Source organism: Cyprinus carpio, chromosome A24 (genome assembly GCF_018340385.1).
Source record: "Cyprinus carpio isolate SPL01 chromosome A24, ASM1834038v1, whole genome shotgun sequence".
Taxonomy (NCBI): domain Eukaryota; kingdom Metazoa; phylum Chordata; class Actinopteri; order Cypriniformes; family Cyprinidae; genus Cyprinus; species Cyprinus carpio.
In genome coordinates, this window is record NC_056595.1 from 1,437,357 (window position 1) to 1,451,358 (window position 14,002).

The 14,002-nt window shown below is 38.1% G+C and overlaps 1 protein-coding gene across 1 annotated transcript in view; it reads left to right on the top strand.

Annotated features, from left to right (window-relative positions):
- The first annotated feature begins 1,078 nt into the window (after nucleotides 1-1,078).
- si:dkey-225n22.4 (collagen alpha-1(XXI) chain) overlaps nucleotides 1,079-14,002 on the top strand; it is a 62,350-nt gene continuing 49,426 nt past the window's right edge. Inside the window, exons 1-13 of the mRNA XM_042714016.1 lie at nucleotides 1,079-1,168; nucleotides 6,600-6,730; nucleotides 7,605-8,162; nucleotides 9,017-9,182; nucleotides 9,338-9,563; nucleotides 10,178-10,351; nucleotides 10,464-10,541; nucleotides 11,891-11,902; nucleotides 11,989-12,081; nucleotides 12,170-12,223; nucleotides 12,316-12,369; nucleotides 13,437-13,490; nucleotides 13,755-13,808. Of these exons, the coding sequence (XP_042569950.1) occupies nucleotides 6,649-6,730; nucleotides 7,605-8,162; nucleotides 9,017-9,182; nucleotides 9,338-9,563; nucleotides 10,178-10,351; nucleotides 10,464-10,541; nucleotides 11,891-11,902; nucleotides 11,989-12,081; nucleotides 12,170-12,223; nucleotides 12,316-12,369; nucleotides 13,437-13,490; nucleotides 13,755-13,808 (1,605 nt within the window). The 5' untranslated portion in view covers nucleotides 1,079-1,168; nucleotides 6,600-6,648. The remainder of the gene's footprint in view (nucleotides 1,169-6,599; nucleotides 6,731-7,604; nucleotides 8,163-9,016; nucleotides 9,183-9,337; nucleotides 9,564-10,177; nucleotides 10,352-10,463; nucleotides 10,542-11,890; nucleotides 11,903-11,988; nucleotides 12,082-12,169; nucleotides 12,224-12,315; nucleotides 12,370-13,436; nucleotides 13,491-13,754; nucleotides 13,809-14,002) is intronic.

The window sequence follows — 14,002 nt, forward strand, 5'->3', positions numbered from 1 at the left end:
CACTTTTTCTTATTGGAATGTTCACTACTCGCACTGTTTATACTACAAAACACCACTGAATAGTGCATAAGTACATGATTTGGGAGGCACTTACTGTCTGTATCTAGGCCTAAGTGCACTAAACACTGGGTGGAAACTCACAAACTGTACTAGATAGAATGCAGAAGTAGTTGTGCAATTAGTCCGGTAATATATATGAGACAGGAAAGATTAATGAAATATACTGTAAATGCTTTTGATGATTAAATGATCATTAAGTGGCCATTAGTATCTTTTCACTGCATTAACATTCATTTGGAGAGTAGTCTGCCAATGCATCATAAACACACGTGCAGCAGGTCACGATCATGTCTGTAGGTGGCAGTAAAGCAGCATCATTTCACTCTGTTGAGGTACAGCAGGTGGTCTAACATCAGCCTAAGTGTGTGGTCCTGACAATAGCAGTGCTGTCTGCATGGTCCGGGGCCACTGCTGGTCATTCTGAGATAAAGAGACGTAGGTTTATCGCTTCTTTGAAGAAGCCTCATTTTGATTAGCTACCCAACAGCAGAGCAGTTTAATCAGAGTGTCAGCACATTTAAATCTGTATATGAATAATTAACTCAGTCCTGTCAGCTCACACACCGTGTTAAAGCAGTAGGCCTGTTACAATCCTCAGTCAAATGGCACAGACTGAGATTTGATCACAAATAGGGATTTGTGGTGGATGGTGAATGCAGAAAAGTGTGGAAGCGGTCAATGCTGATGCTGATGATGTTAAACATTTCCCTTTCTTGTTCTGCTATAAGCTCTCAGGTCCATCGATGCTGTGCAATAATCTTACTTCTGATCTCGTTTATCCTGCATTATTCATCGACACAGTTTAGGGTAGATTTCTCTATTCATAATTATATTAAAATACAATTTAACTGCAATATAGAAAAAAGGTGTATGCATTTGGGCACACAGCAACAATAATAACAGTACAAGAGAGTCACGAAGGCACGTTTTTGGCTCAGGGCTGTTGGGGGCGTGTCCCTCTGACGTCACCAGGTCTGGATGTATAAGCAGTGAGTGGCACTATGGCTCCTCCAGTGGAGACACAGAGCACTTATCTGAGTCATGCAATGATTTATCACCTTTACAAATCAAGCCATTCATGTTTCTGGAGGCAATCTTAAAAGAGGAGGTAAGACCCAACATTAATTAACTGTGCATACATTTTATCTCTGTGTTGGTTTAGACTAATAACTTATTTAACATTTAGTCACAAAACCTTTTTTTGTCGTTTTATTAATATTAATTTAAAGTGCTGAGATGTTTGATCACTGTATTTAATATATTTTTATCATCCTACATACCCTTATCTGAATTGATGTAAAACTATACTAATTATTAATTACAGCCCTGTATTTAAAATCCACTTATTATGAAGTTATATAACTATTAAAATATTTGATGGCACACAGAAGACGCCCTCTGTAGGACAGGTGATCCACACAAAACTCAACACAATATTGCTCTCTTTTGTCTTGCACTGTCATTGTTATTATCATTATTGTTATTATTATTACTATTATTGTTATTAGTGTGCAATCAACTGTACGTTCCAATAATAAAAGAGCAGAAACAGTGCACAGGTTTTGTAAAGTGAGAGAGCAGAGAGCAGAGCGTTCTTATGGAGGGAGCAAACCTGTACTTACGAAGAGTGCAGAGTGCAAATCTGTAATTTAACATAGCTCGGTCTATTTTAGTTCCTTTTGTTGTATATTCTGAGTAAAAAATGTCTAAAACCTCTTCTGACTGAAGCCTAGGCTTTATATTCCAGCATGTATTTTAGCATTCTTGTCACTGTGCAACTAGCTGAAACACAGAGCAGAAACGCTATTATTCATTTATGCATACTGCTGCTGAATTATGCTTCTCGTTTAGAAGAACGCCTAACACCTTTTGTTCTATCAAAAATTGACTTTATAAGCTTCAGTGAATGCTGGTGCATTGCTGTTTATAAAGGGAGAAGGCATGTAATGTAAGTCTGCATGTTAGTGATGTACTTGTGTGGTTTCCCTTCTATATGTTGTTTTTGTTCCTGGCTTAAATGGCCTGCTTTAAGGGGCTTCTCACAGTCTTCTGAAATGGCTGTGGGAGAATATCTACCCGGATGTTGTCCTTTGATGCCAGCCAGGGATGCATGCAAGCATCTGAGTTCATACGTTTGCGGTTATCCCTGGGGTCAGTGAGTTTGTGGTCAAGCAGTTTGTTTATTGCTTACTAAAAATTGCACCGGCCACGCTCAGTAGAGTAGAACATACCTTCTTAGCTGGATCAGGACCGGCTCAGTCACACAGAACATAAATATGCAGAGAGACACAAACTGTGTGCCTGACAGCTTCTATCCGTCTGATGCATCAGTGCTCTTTATTGATCAGGAGCTGCCTGATGGCCATGTAACACACACTTTCATACTGTAGATCCATCTGAGCATATTTCAGCAGAGCACAGCCTGGAGGATTTAATTGCTCTTTCAAAAGCCAAATGTTCTCAGTTTGGTTTTACTGAAGTATTAGCTTAGTCTCAAATGCTTTCCTTGAAATAGAATATAACTTTTTTATAATATAAAACAGGAATAGACATAAAAATGAACATAGGTAACGTATTAGACAATGGTTGTTCACTCAAAAATTACAGTTCTGTCATTATTTATTCCCCCGCATGCCACGCCAAACCTGTATTACTTTTGCATAACACAAAATAAATTATTTTGGTTACCAAAAGTTTGGTTAACATTGACTTCCACTGAATGAAATACAAAACAAAACACAGAGCCATTTCTCAAAATATTGTCTTGAGAAATGTTGTTAATAAAATATGAGGCGCCACGTAGGATTGAAATAAAACTTCGCTTATCAATACATACATAAAACATGTGCATATAAATCTATGAATTACTCACATATACATGTATACTATTGGATGTTCAAAAATATATATGAAATACACGTGCACACTAATATGAAATCCATACCAATACATCTTATGTTAGTAATGAATGCATATAGGCTACACTTGTGAATAATTTGTGTATACATATAGGATGCATGCATACACCTATAGACACTCGCTTATACAGTACGTATAAACTCGATCCGTGCATATATACCTACAACAACAAACATACATACGTATAAACTCGGTGCATGCAGACACACCAATACATACTCGCATATACATTTAAACTTGATCCATGCATATATCTATTAAACACTCGCACTTAAATATAAACTCGATGCGCGCATACACATCCATAAAACACTCGCGCATACATACAAAATAAAATTCACAAACTTATTCAGTTCTGACAGAAAGACGCATGCTTTAGTTGTGTATATACACATATGCAAGTGATTTCCATGGATGTGCGTGAACTTTTCAGTGCAAACGGAAGGCATCTCAGAGTAAAAGGAAGCCGTTCGAGCGTAAACGGAAGTAACCTGCCTGTTTGCCGCATTTGCAATAATGGACAGGGATCATGCTGCAACTGAAGCAATTAGCATTTTGTGAAGTTTGATTTAAATCCTATGTGACGCCTCATAATAAAATCTTTCACATTTGAAATATACGTATACATCAGAGGTGTAAAGGGAAACTGAAAACCATACTTGAGTAAAAGTACAGATATCTTACAGCGAAAATGACTCCATTGCAAGTTACAAGTCACCAATTACAAAACGACTTGAATAAAAGTCTAACCCCCAGTTTCACAGACAAGGCTTAAGCCTAGTCCTAGACTAAAATGTAAGTCTGAGCTGTTTCAACTGAAAGAAACTTGAATTGACTGATCTTAAAATATATCAATGCCTTTGTTTTGTCTCAAGATGCACACCTGTAATGTTTTTTTTAAGCACGTTTATAAAAATTGCTTAAATGTCTTAATTGAACTATGATCTAATCCCAGCTTAGTCTAAGCCCCGCCTGTGAAACCAGGCCTTAGAGTATCTGATTTAAACAGTACTTAGGTGTTTTACTGAATGTAGGCTCAAAGATGCATATGCAAACACACACACACACACACACACACACACACACACACACACACACACACACACACACACACAATGTTTTTATTATTTATTTATTTGTGTTTGCAAAATTTAAGGATTTTCTTTCTTAAAGGTTACTGATAAAATAATAAAATAAAATGCATCAAGGTATAAATAGAGTGAAACACCCAAATAGGTTTGGGACTGGACTGTTAAGAAAGTCCTAGCATACGCCCTTGTCACAGAGATGTTGCATCTCTCTTATTGAAGCAATCTTGTAGAAATGTCCTCTTCCACACTGAACAACATGAAAGGCTGCGTTATAGCGCATCACATCTGGTGGAGGGAAACACCAGGCCTTCCCAAACTGAGGCACAATCACAAGGTCCTGACTGATGAAGGGGCTCATCAGAGGACTCAGAGCGTGATCCAAACCACACGCAAACACGCTCTTTATCCAATCAGTTAACTAGTGCTGATGCACTCATTAGCCCACTGATGCTGTTTGCAGGAAATCAGAGTTCAGACTAATTCAGTGTTTGCAGGAAATCAGAGTTCAGACTAATTTGGAATGGATGGCAGGAAATCAGAGTTCAGACTAATTCAGTTTAATAGTCAGACCCCAGGAACATGGGAACTTGTTGAAAGTGATGAGCAATTTACAAGCGATGTGAGATTCTTGACTCCTGAGTGTCAGTTTAACACAGCACATCAATTCCCATTAAAACCTCGACTTCTGCTGGTTTCTTCTCTGTTTAACCTTCAATCCAGTAACATCTCAGCATTAGCATTCCTCACATACTCATGAAGTGTCTTTGAATGTCTCGTGTCATCACGGATATCGCAGTGGAAGCCACAGTCAAACAAAAGGTTCCCATGGCCTGACAAATGTTCTCGAGGCCTAGTGTCAATGTCTCTAACATTTCATTATGGTTTTATTGGACAGCGCTCTACTATCGGGAGCAATTCCCTGTGTTGTGTTTGCTGTGGACAATGTCTTCGCCTCGGTCAAGCGTGCTTTTCCTCAGAATAACCCTTGTAAAGCAGACGAACACTTTGTGCAATATGTGTTTTGAAAGACTGGCTGTTTGACATATTCTAACATGCAATTAAAACTAATCCCAACATGCCATGTTGTACACTTTACACTTTTTGCACAGCTAAATAAACATGATTTACAACATTTTTAGACATTGATGAATGATGAACTACATAGTGTTTTCTGTAAGTATAGGTTTGTGTGCAATGTCGGGCATTGTCTCGTAATCCAGTACACGGCCATGTTTATTTCCATGTTGTGTTCAGCAGGTTTTTTTGCATACGTTGTTATTTTCTTCGCTGCAGCCTGTGGTCTGCTGGGCAGCGTTTTATGCTAAATGAGAGCTTGTAGACATCACTGAAGCAAAGCGAGAAAATAAGACCACATGTCGTTTGGTACCAAGCAAAACGTCCCTCTTACCAAGGAGACTTTTATATGGTTGAATAAAAAGGAATTGTCGTAGTCTGTAAAGTTATAGAGAGCCTGTTGCTTGGCCAATGAAACCCTAGCAAAACAGCCTGACACATGTTATTTTATTTATATAAATTTATGCATATTATTTAGGGTGTGTCTGGCTGAGGAGTTTATAGAGGAAAGTAAAATTTGGGGTAGAGTTTTAGGTTAAATTATATATATATACTTGCAGAAAATATGAGCTGTAACTTTAGAAGTACAACATCTTTTCACTTGGACAATACTTTTAAAGTGTCAATTATGTACCTTATTTACCACTTAACGATTCATAGTATTACTCTAGGTACTCAAATGCATATTTTAGGGGAAGATAAGGTACAAACTTGTCCTCTAAAGGGCACTGCCTCAGTGACAAGCTGTTAAAGGTACAATTTTTGTCTGGTAGAGCTGTGACCAGCAAGACGCTAGCATTGATGATTTAATAGGTCTGGTCACTTGGTGGTTTCTTACACTTTCAGAAAAAAGGTACAAAAACTGTCACTGTGGCGGTACCTTTTCAAAAGGCACATCTTTGTACCTAAAGAGTCCAGATTGGTACCTTAAAGGTACAAAATTTTACCTTTTGAAAAGGTAACGCTCCAGTGACAGCTTTTGTACCTTTTTCTGAGAGTGTACTGTATGGAGTTAAAAGAGCTCACATTCAAATCTATATGATGCTAGAATAATGATAGACCACTAATAATTTGCTGATGATTATTTTCAAGATGCTGCTTCTTTTTTGGCATCATAATGTCAACAGAAATCTTTAGTTAAGAAACATGGTTAGGTTGGTTTTTCAGAACATGGGTCAAACGCCTCACGATGATAGAACGCAATAGGCCTTTCCATTATTCTGTAGTAAATGCTTAATCTCAGAAGTGATTACTTGATTGTTTCTGAGAACGCATCTTAACACCCCTGTGAACAACTGTGCGCTGATCTGATTAGCTCAAGTGAGTGTGTAACACCAGAGGTATAATCAAATGAAACAGCCATCTTTGAGTAATTATGTAAGCAAACTGATTCTTAACTGAATAATTATAGATAGTATCCAAAACAAACACATTTTAATTCTCTTCATTTAACAGGGCTCTGAAGATTGACATTTTAGGGAAAGGACCGGAAGTTTGGTTGGGAATGTCGTGGATTCTGAAGAGTTTTCTGGCACTGCTCTTGTTGGTGTACTCGCACGCCGCAGAGGACGATGATATCCGAGCAGGTACTGACAGTTTATTAACCCTTTGAGCAATGCATCTGATGTATTTAGAAGACTGAAAGTCAACTAAGAAATAGCCAATTCATATTTTTAAATAGAATGTTGAATTATCAAATTATTCCCTTTGCACATATTTTTTTTTTTTTTTAATGAATGTGCCCTCGTAATATTTAATAAAAACATCTCCCTCCCTCACAATGACTGGGCAATATTCTCTTCTCTCCAGCAGCATGTCATTCGCATAACTTACATTTTTTTCTTGTTTGAGAAGCCGTTTCAAATATAAGCCAAGAGGAGAGTTGATTGCAATTTCGGTTTCATGATGACTTTAAGGTTTTCAAAACCTAGTGAGGTGCCAAAATAGGCAGCATTTTAAAGCATTATACTTGTGGTCCAAAACTGTAAAGGATGCTCCAAAAGAGAGATACTTTGGCTGAGCAGAATGCATGTATTCTTCACAGAGAATCCAATCCCTTAATGCATTTCAATGAGCTTAGTAGGAAAAAAATCTATGAAAAATTATTTAGATTTTTACAAACAAATAGAGTGAAATGTTGGCAATATCAAAAAAGTATTGTTAAAAATAGTTCACTCTTATAATTTTTCTTTTCTTTTTTACTATTTTACCAATATTTGTGACATCTATGTTGTATTAAGTGTATTTTGCAATTTTAGTTTAGCAACATGCCAACTTCCAAGATGTAACCCCATATGCAAATGTAGTATATGCACATGAAAGATCCATATATGACACATATTGAATCAAAAACGTATATGAAATCTATTAGGAAAAGAAACATTTTGTGCTCTATCGATGGATACTGTCCCTCTCTGTGTGATATTCAGTTCTATCCCAGTTCTTGTCCTCGTTCTGCAGGCTGCAGCACTGCTGTGAATGACCTGGTCTACATCATGGACGGCTCCTGGAGTGTGGGAAGTGATGACTTTGAAACAGCCAAGCGCTGGTTGGTCAATGTCACCAGTGGCTTCGACGTGAGTTCACACTACTCGCAGGTGGGTGTAGTACAATACAGTGACACCCCAAGGTTGGAGATCCCTCTCGGTCTCCACAAGACCACTCAAGATCTCATTAAAGCCATTGAGGACATCAGCTATTTAGGTGGCAACACGCAGACGGGCCGTGCCATCAGGTTTGCCGTGGACCACGTCTTTGCAATGTCGCAACGAAGTGAAGTGAAGAACCGCATTGCTGTAGTGGTGACTGATGGAAAGTCGCAGGACGATGTTATGGACGCTAGCGTGGAGGCACGAGCACAAGGGATTAAAGTGTTTGCGGTGGGCGTCGGGACGGAGATCACCACATCAGAGCTGGTGACCATCGCCAACAAGCCAGAGGGTGAATACGTGCTGTATGCAGAGGACTACACCAATATCGACCGTATCCGTGATGCTATGGAACAGAAGCTGTGTGAGGGTGAGAGTCGCATGTGTGTGAGCCTACCCATAAACATATGCCACATTAAAACTAGTCCACTCCTGGGCGTGCAGTTCTATCAGTGAACCACCAAAACACCACAGTCCATTCATGCCCAGTGACAGGGAAAGCCACAAAGCTCGAGGCCAAACCAGCGGCATGATGCCATGGCAGGGAGGAACTGTAGGGGAGTGGTAACAGGAACCAGATGTGGCTTTGCTCACTGCCAACCACAAAGCATCTGCCGGCTCTGGTTTGGACAGAGAGCTGTCACTAGTAGCAGGCGTGTAGTTTCTCCAAACGAAAGTAATTACAAACCTACACCTCATCGTTTGCCACAGAATGGGTCAGTGCAAGGTGTCAAAGGTACAAAAATGGTACTCAAGTAGGGAGATATTTACACATTTTTTCAAACCTTTGCAAATTTTCAAATCTTTGCCCACTTCTAAATATCTGTTTAGTCCCAGTATAACAAGTTACAGTTTAATTGCGGTGCTTCAGCTTAAGTGATAAAAAGCAGTTGCAAATGTCTTACAAATTACACAATGTGCAACACTTTGAGTTTGGTTGCACTTTATTTTGATGGTCACCTTTAGACATTCTGTTGACTAAAGCAACACTGTAACTACATGTCAGAGTATTAGAGTATTAATAGACTAGGGTTAGGATTAGTAAAATAGGTTGACATGCACTTGCAAAGTTAGTCAACAGAATGTCTTAAATTTTACTACCAAATGATATCTGTAATATCAAATGTAAAAATAAAAAAAATCTGCTGGTTTTGGAAGCTTATGATGCAATGTGTGTGTTATTGTGTTTGAAATAATGATTGTGTTCAATGTGTTCTCATGCAGAATCTGTTTGCCCCACACGTATTCCTGTGGCTTCCCGTGATGAGAAAGGCTTTGAGCTGATATTGGGCCTGAAGATCCATCAGAAGGCTAAGAAGATACAGGGCTCATTAGCGTCAGAGGCAGCGTATCTGCTGGACAAGAGCACTGACATTACTGAAAACACCAGGCTGGTTTTAATCTAATCATAAATGTTTAACATGTGTTTAATATGCAATTACTGGTGATTCTGCAACTTTTAAATCACTTTCTAGAGCTCCCAAAAATGTATTATTTGTTTTTCATTGTGAAAATGTATTCATCTGTTTTAAATTTGTTTTAAAGGGAGATTTTTCCCGAAGGTCTTCCTCCGTCCTATGTGTTTGTGTCGACTCTGAGGCTGAAAGGGCCTTCAAGCAGGGAAAAGCTGGACCTGTGGAGGGTCCTGTCTAAAGACGGACAGATTCAGGCGGCTGTCACACTCAACGGACTGCACAAATCTGTCATCTTCACTTCCACAAACACGGTTAATGAGGAACAGATAGTTACTTTTGATGCACAAGGCACTGAGGTGAGTGAAATCTACTAGCAACTTATAGAACATTTTCCTTTAATCTGCATATTGTTGCTGCTATTTTTTGCGTAACTTCACAAGAGAAGCATTTGTAATTAATCATCCTTACACTAATGTAACAGATCTACTTAAACAGAAGTCGGCTTTCTGAACCACACAGCTGTTTCGACAGCAGAATGTAGAAATAAGCTGCTTTATGACACAATTCCTTTCAAAACTGTGACTTGGCTATTTTTGTGTAATTTCCTGTTCAAAATCCCATGACGCCTTTTCCACTAATACTCCTCACTTATAAACTTAATACACATTCTCAGAAATGTTTTCATCTCCCCTGTTCAAGCAATTTTCATCTTGTACCTGTTCCATGTCTTCTTTTGCTCTTAATGCCAAAACCAAGTAGTTTCGTGTGCTGTTTTTCTTGCCAAGAGCCGTTTTCCTCCATCACGGCCCCTCATTCACGTAGAACAGCTTGTTTTGGAAAATTGTCAGACTCTTGTGACATTTACGTCCAATTAAATTAATTTTTGTGCACACCTTTAGACGTTATTTATCTTTTTAATGCATTTTGAATCAGCACAAAGCCATTTCTCAGAGTCTGAAACGTCCCGCAGGCTCTCTTTGATGGAAGCTGGCACCAGCTGAAGGTTCTGGTTAGACCCAGACGTGTCTCCTGTTTTCTGGATGACCAGCAGATCCAGGATGAGGCTCTGGATGCTGTGGTGCCCATCTTCATCAACGGGAAGACTCAGATCTCCAAACGCTCTGGCTCTGACGATACACTTCCTGTAAGTAGCTTCCTGTAGTATAACTGAACACTGGATATTGCTGGCAGCTAGAGTCATTGCTGAATGGCTGTTGTTGGGTTGTTTTTTCTTTGTTTCTGATTGACCTCCACAGACAGAAATCCAGAAACTGAGGCTTTACTGCGACCCCCAGCAAAGCGAGAGAGAGACAGCATGTGAGATCTACTCTGTGGTAAGAAAACAAAACGCAAGGCAGGACTTCTGACTAATAATTTCTTATTTAAAACTGGAAAAATCAGTTAAATATCTCGAATGGGCTAATTATATATACACCTTTTATAAAGTATGCAGGTACTTGAGCACAACAGACGAGCCATGAGCTCCAGTCTTATTAATAAGCAAAAAATAAAAATAAATAAATAAATAAAAAAAAAAAACAGAGGACAAATGACATAATGACACAAGTCTACACAATCCCTACACTTCTATATTTTATTTTGAAAAAAGATTTAAAACATGTGTCCCTGCAGCACAGAAGCAGTCATGAGTAGCACAGGGATATTTGTAGCAATAGACAACAATACATTGTATGAGTCAAAATTATTCATTTTTCTTTTATGCCAAAAATCATTAGGATATTAAGTAAAGGTCATGTTCCATGAAGATATTTAGTAAATTTCCTACCGTAAATATATCAAAACTTAATTTTTGATTAGTAATATGCATTGCTAAGAACTTCATTTGAACAACTTTAAAGATGATTTTCTCAATATTTAGATTTTTTTGCTGCCTCAGATTCCAGATTTTCAAATAGTTGTATCTCAGACAAATATTGTCCTATCATAATAAACCATACATCAATGGAGAGATTATTTATTCAGCTTTCAGATGATGTATACATCTCAGTTTCGAAAAATTGTCCCTTATGACTGGTTTTATGCTCCAGGGTCACAGATATGATATTTCACGATGGACCCTTTTCACAGACTGTGATGATTCATTTCCACAGTTATTAACATTGTAAACCTGCTAAGCTTTTATTTAGATTTCCTTTTTTTTATGCACATTTTCATTTTAATTAATATTTACCATACTTCGGTTTCTGCCATGGTATAACAACAATTAGGTAATTGCAACATTTTATTTAACAATTTAGATTAAAAAAAAAAAAAAAAAAAAAAAAATATATATATATATATATTTTTTTTTTTTTATCTAAATTGTAAAATAAAATGTTGCAATTACCTAATTGTTGTTAGAAATGTTGTAATTGTGAGATCCAAATTCAGAATTATGAGATAAAAAGTCACAGTTATCATTTAATCAATTAATTTATTATTATTATTATTATTTAAATCCTGCAGTGGAAACAGGCCTCCATATACATATATTCATCTCTAATTTGGCTGATTTGATTCAAGACTCTGTATTAAAGAAATGCATAGGGCAAAGATACTTACAGAAGCAATGCCGCTGAGAAATGTTTACGAGAGACTGCAAGCTAAAAGTCTTGATTGAATCTACAGTCTGCAGACAGATCTGGACAAACTAACTCTTCTTATTCTCCTTGTTGTCTTACAGGATGATGAACGGGTAAGTTAGTGTTTGACTGTTGCTCTCGTGAATCTACTGTCATCTGAAAGGATTTATGTGAAAGCAGTTTATGCCGGTCTTACTAGTGTCCTCTGGACCGTGAGCCCACCGCTGAGACTGAAGAGGTGTGCGACTGCAACCCAGGCCAGCCGGGTCCACCAGGACGTCCAGGACCCAGGGTCAGTCAGGATCCTCACTGTCATCCCTGTTTAAACACGTACAGTCACACTGAGATGGTTATTTACAGCCAAAGTCTGATCTCAACAGGGTTTGCGTGGAGAGAAAGGAAGGGAAGGACTTTTGGGCTCAGATGGTAAGCCTGTGAGTAAAACCCATATATTCAGGATATGAGTCTTTTTCTGGCCAATCTGTGTGAACTGTACGGTTCTGAAATCTGTGTTTTTTCAATAAAGGGACCCCCAGGTTCAAGAGGAGAGCCAGGAGATCCAGGTCTACCTGGAGAGAAGGTGAGCTGTTCGGTTTCATTTACTACAGTCAAACTGAAGCGCACGTGTGTTCAGCGTCTGCGTCTCACTGCACGAGGACATAAACACACGAGCAAACATCTCCAGAACTGCTCTGAGAGTCACTTCATCAGCATTTCACTGTTTCATTCACACAGAGAACCGTAAAGGTCTTCACAGCAACCCGTCAAAATAAAAGTTCGGTTTGAATAAAAATTTGTGTTTTTTTTACAGTAGAATGTATATCTTAATGTCATAATACTACTAAAACTGTGAATAATCACACAGTTTGTCAGCGCCAATAGCCTTGCGGTTAGTGCGCCAACATATACAGCGCAACTGTGCTGATGGCGACCCGGGTTTGAGTCCCGGCTCGTGGTCCTTTGCCGATCCCGCTCCCCTCTCTCTTCACCAAAAAACACTTTCCTGTCTACTCTACACTGTCCTTTCCAATAAAGGCATAAAAAGCCCATAAATAAATCTTTAAAAAAAAAATAATAATCACAGTTTTCTTCCATATTTTAATTTTAAACAGTAAACCTCTGTTGTGCAGCACTTTATTTGACAAAAAAGAGAGTTTGTTTAATTTTCATTTGATTATAAAATGAATTAAATTAATGTTTTATACCTTCATTTGGTCACCAGAAACACTGTTTAAAAAACAAACAAATAAACAAAAAATGTTTATTGTAAATATTAATAATAATAAGTTAGTAAAATGTAATTAAGCCATTACAAAGGAATCCAGAAAAATTAAACTGAAAAACATAATTTGGTAAATACAAAAAGGTTAGAAAACTTGAAAAAAAAAAAAAAATATTTCATAGGGCCCTAAAAATATATCATACATTTTTAATACATTTTTGTTAAATTGTAAAAGTTGTAAAAGCAATTAATTAGACATTATTTTTGAATACTAAAATGTAATTGAACTGGAAATGAAAAAATAAATAAATAAATTAAATAAAATCCAGGAAAATGTAAATGGAAAAAACAGATTTCATAGGGCCATGCATTGCTAAGCATGTGGTTTTATCTCTCTTCTGTGTGTTTGTTTTCCTCTCACTTAGGGTGACGTGGGTCCAGCGGGGCCGAGAGGCGATCCAGGACTTCAGGGGTTAAAAGTGAGTCTTTCATTGGGATAAACGAAAAAGAAAAAAAAAAGTTAATTTCACACCCTTCCACACAAAATAATCATCAGATTCTTTTAGATGCTCGTTCTCAAATTTAGATGAAACAACCATTTGGCAGGAATGGAGCCTCTTCACACTTTGGTGGAGCGTGATGCTCTCAATCTAGCTTTAATTACAAGCTTTTAGATGTAATTCAGTGAACAGACTCTTTCGTTTCCTTTACTGCGAGTCACACTCGGTGTATTTTATTTCCAGGGTGATCGAGGAGAGCAAGGGTTGCCAGGGAAACCGGGGCCGCCAGGACCCATGGTAAGACCTCCTTCCCTCTGCAGGCCTGTGCCAACGACCGCTTCCCTGAGTAAACGGCTCAATGGCTCCTTTATAAGCGTCTGACAGAAGTGTGTGGCAGCCGGCGGTCGGCCCTGTGTAGAGAGAACACACAGAAACACATTGCTTTTATACAAACAAAGTGCTTTAAACTACACTGTAAAAAATTTACCGTG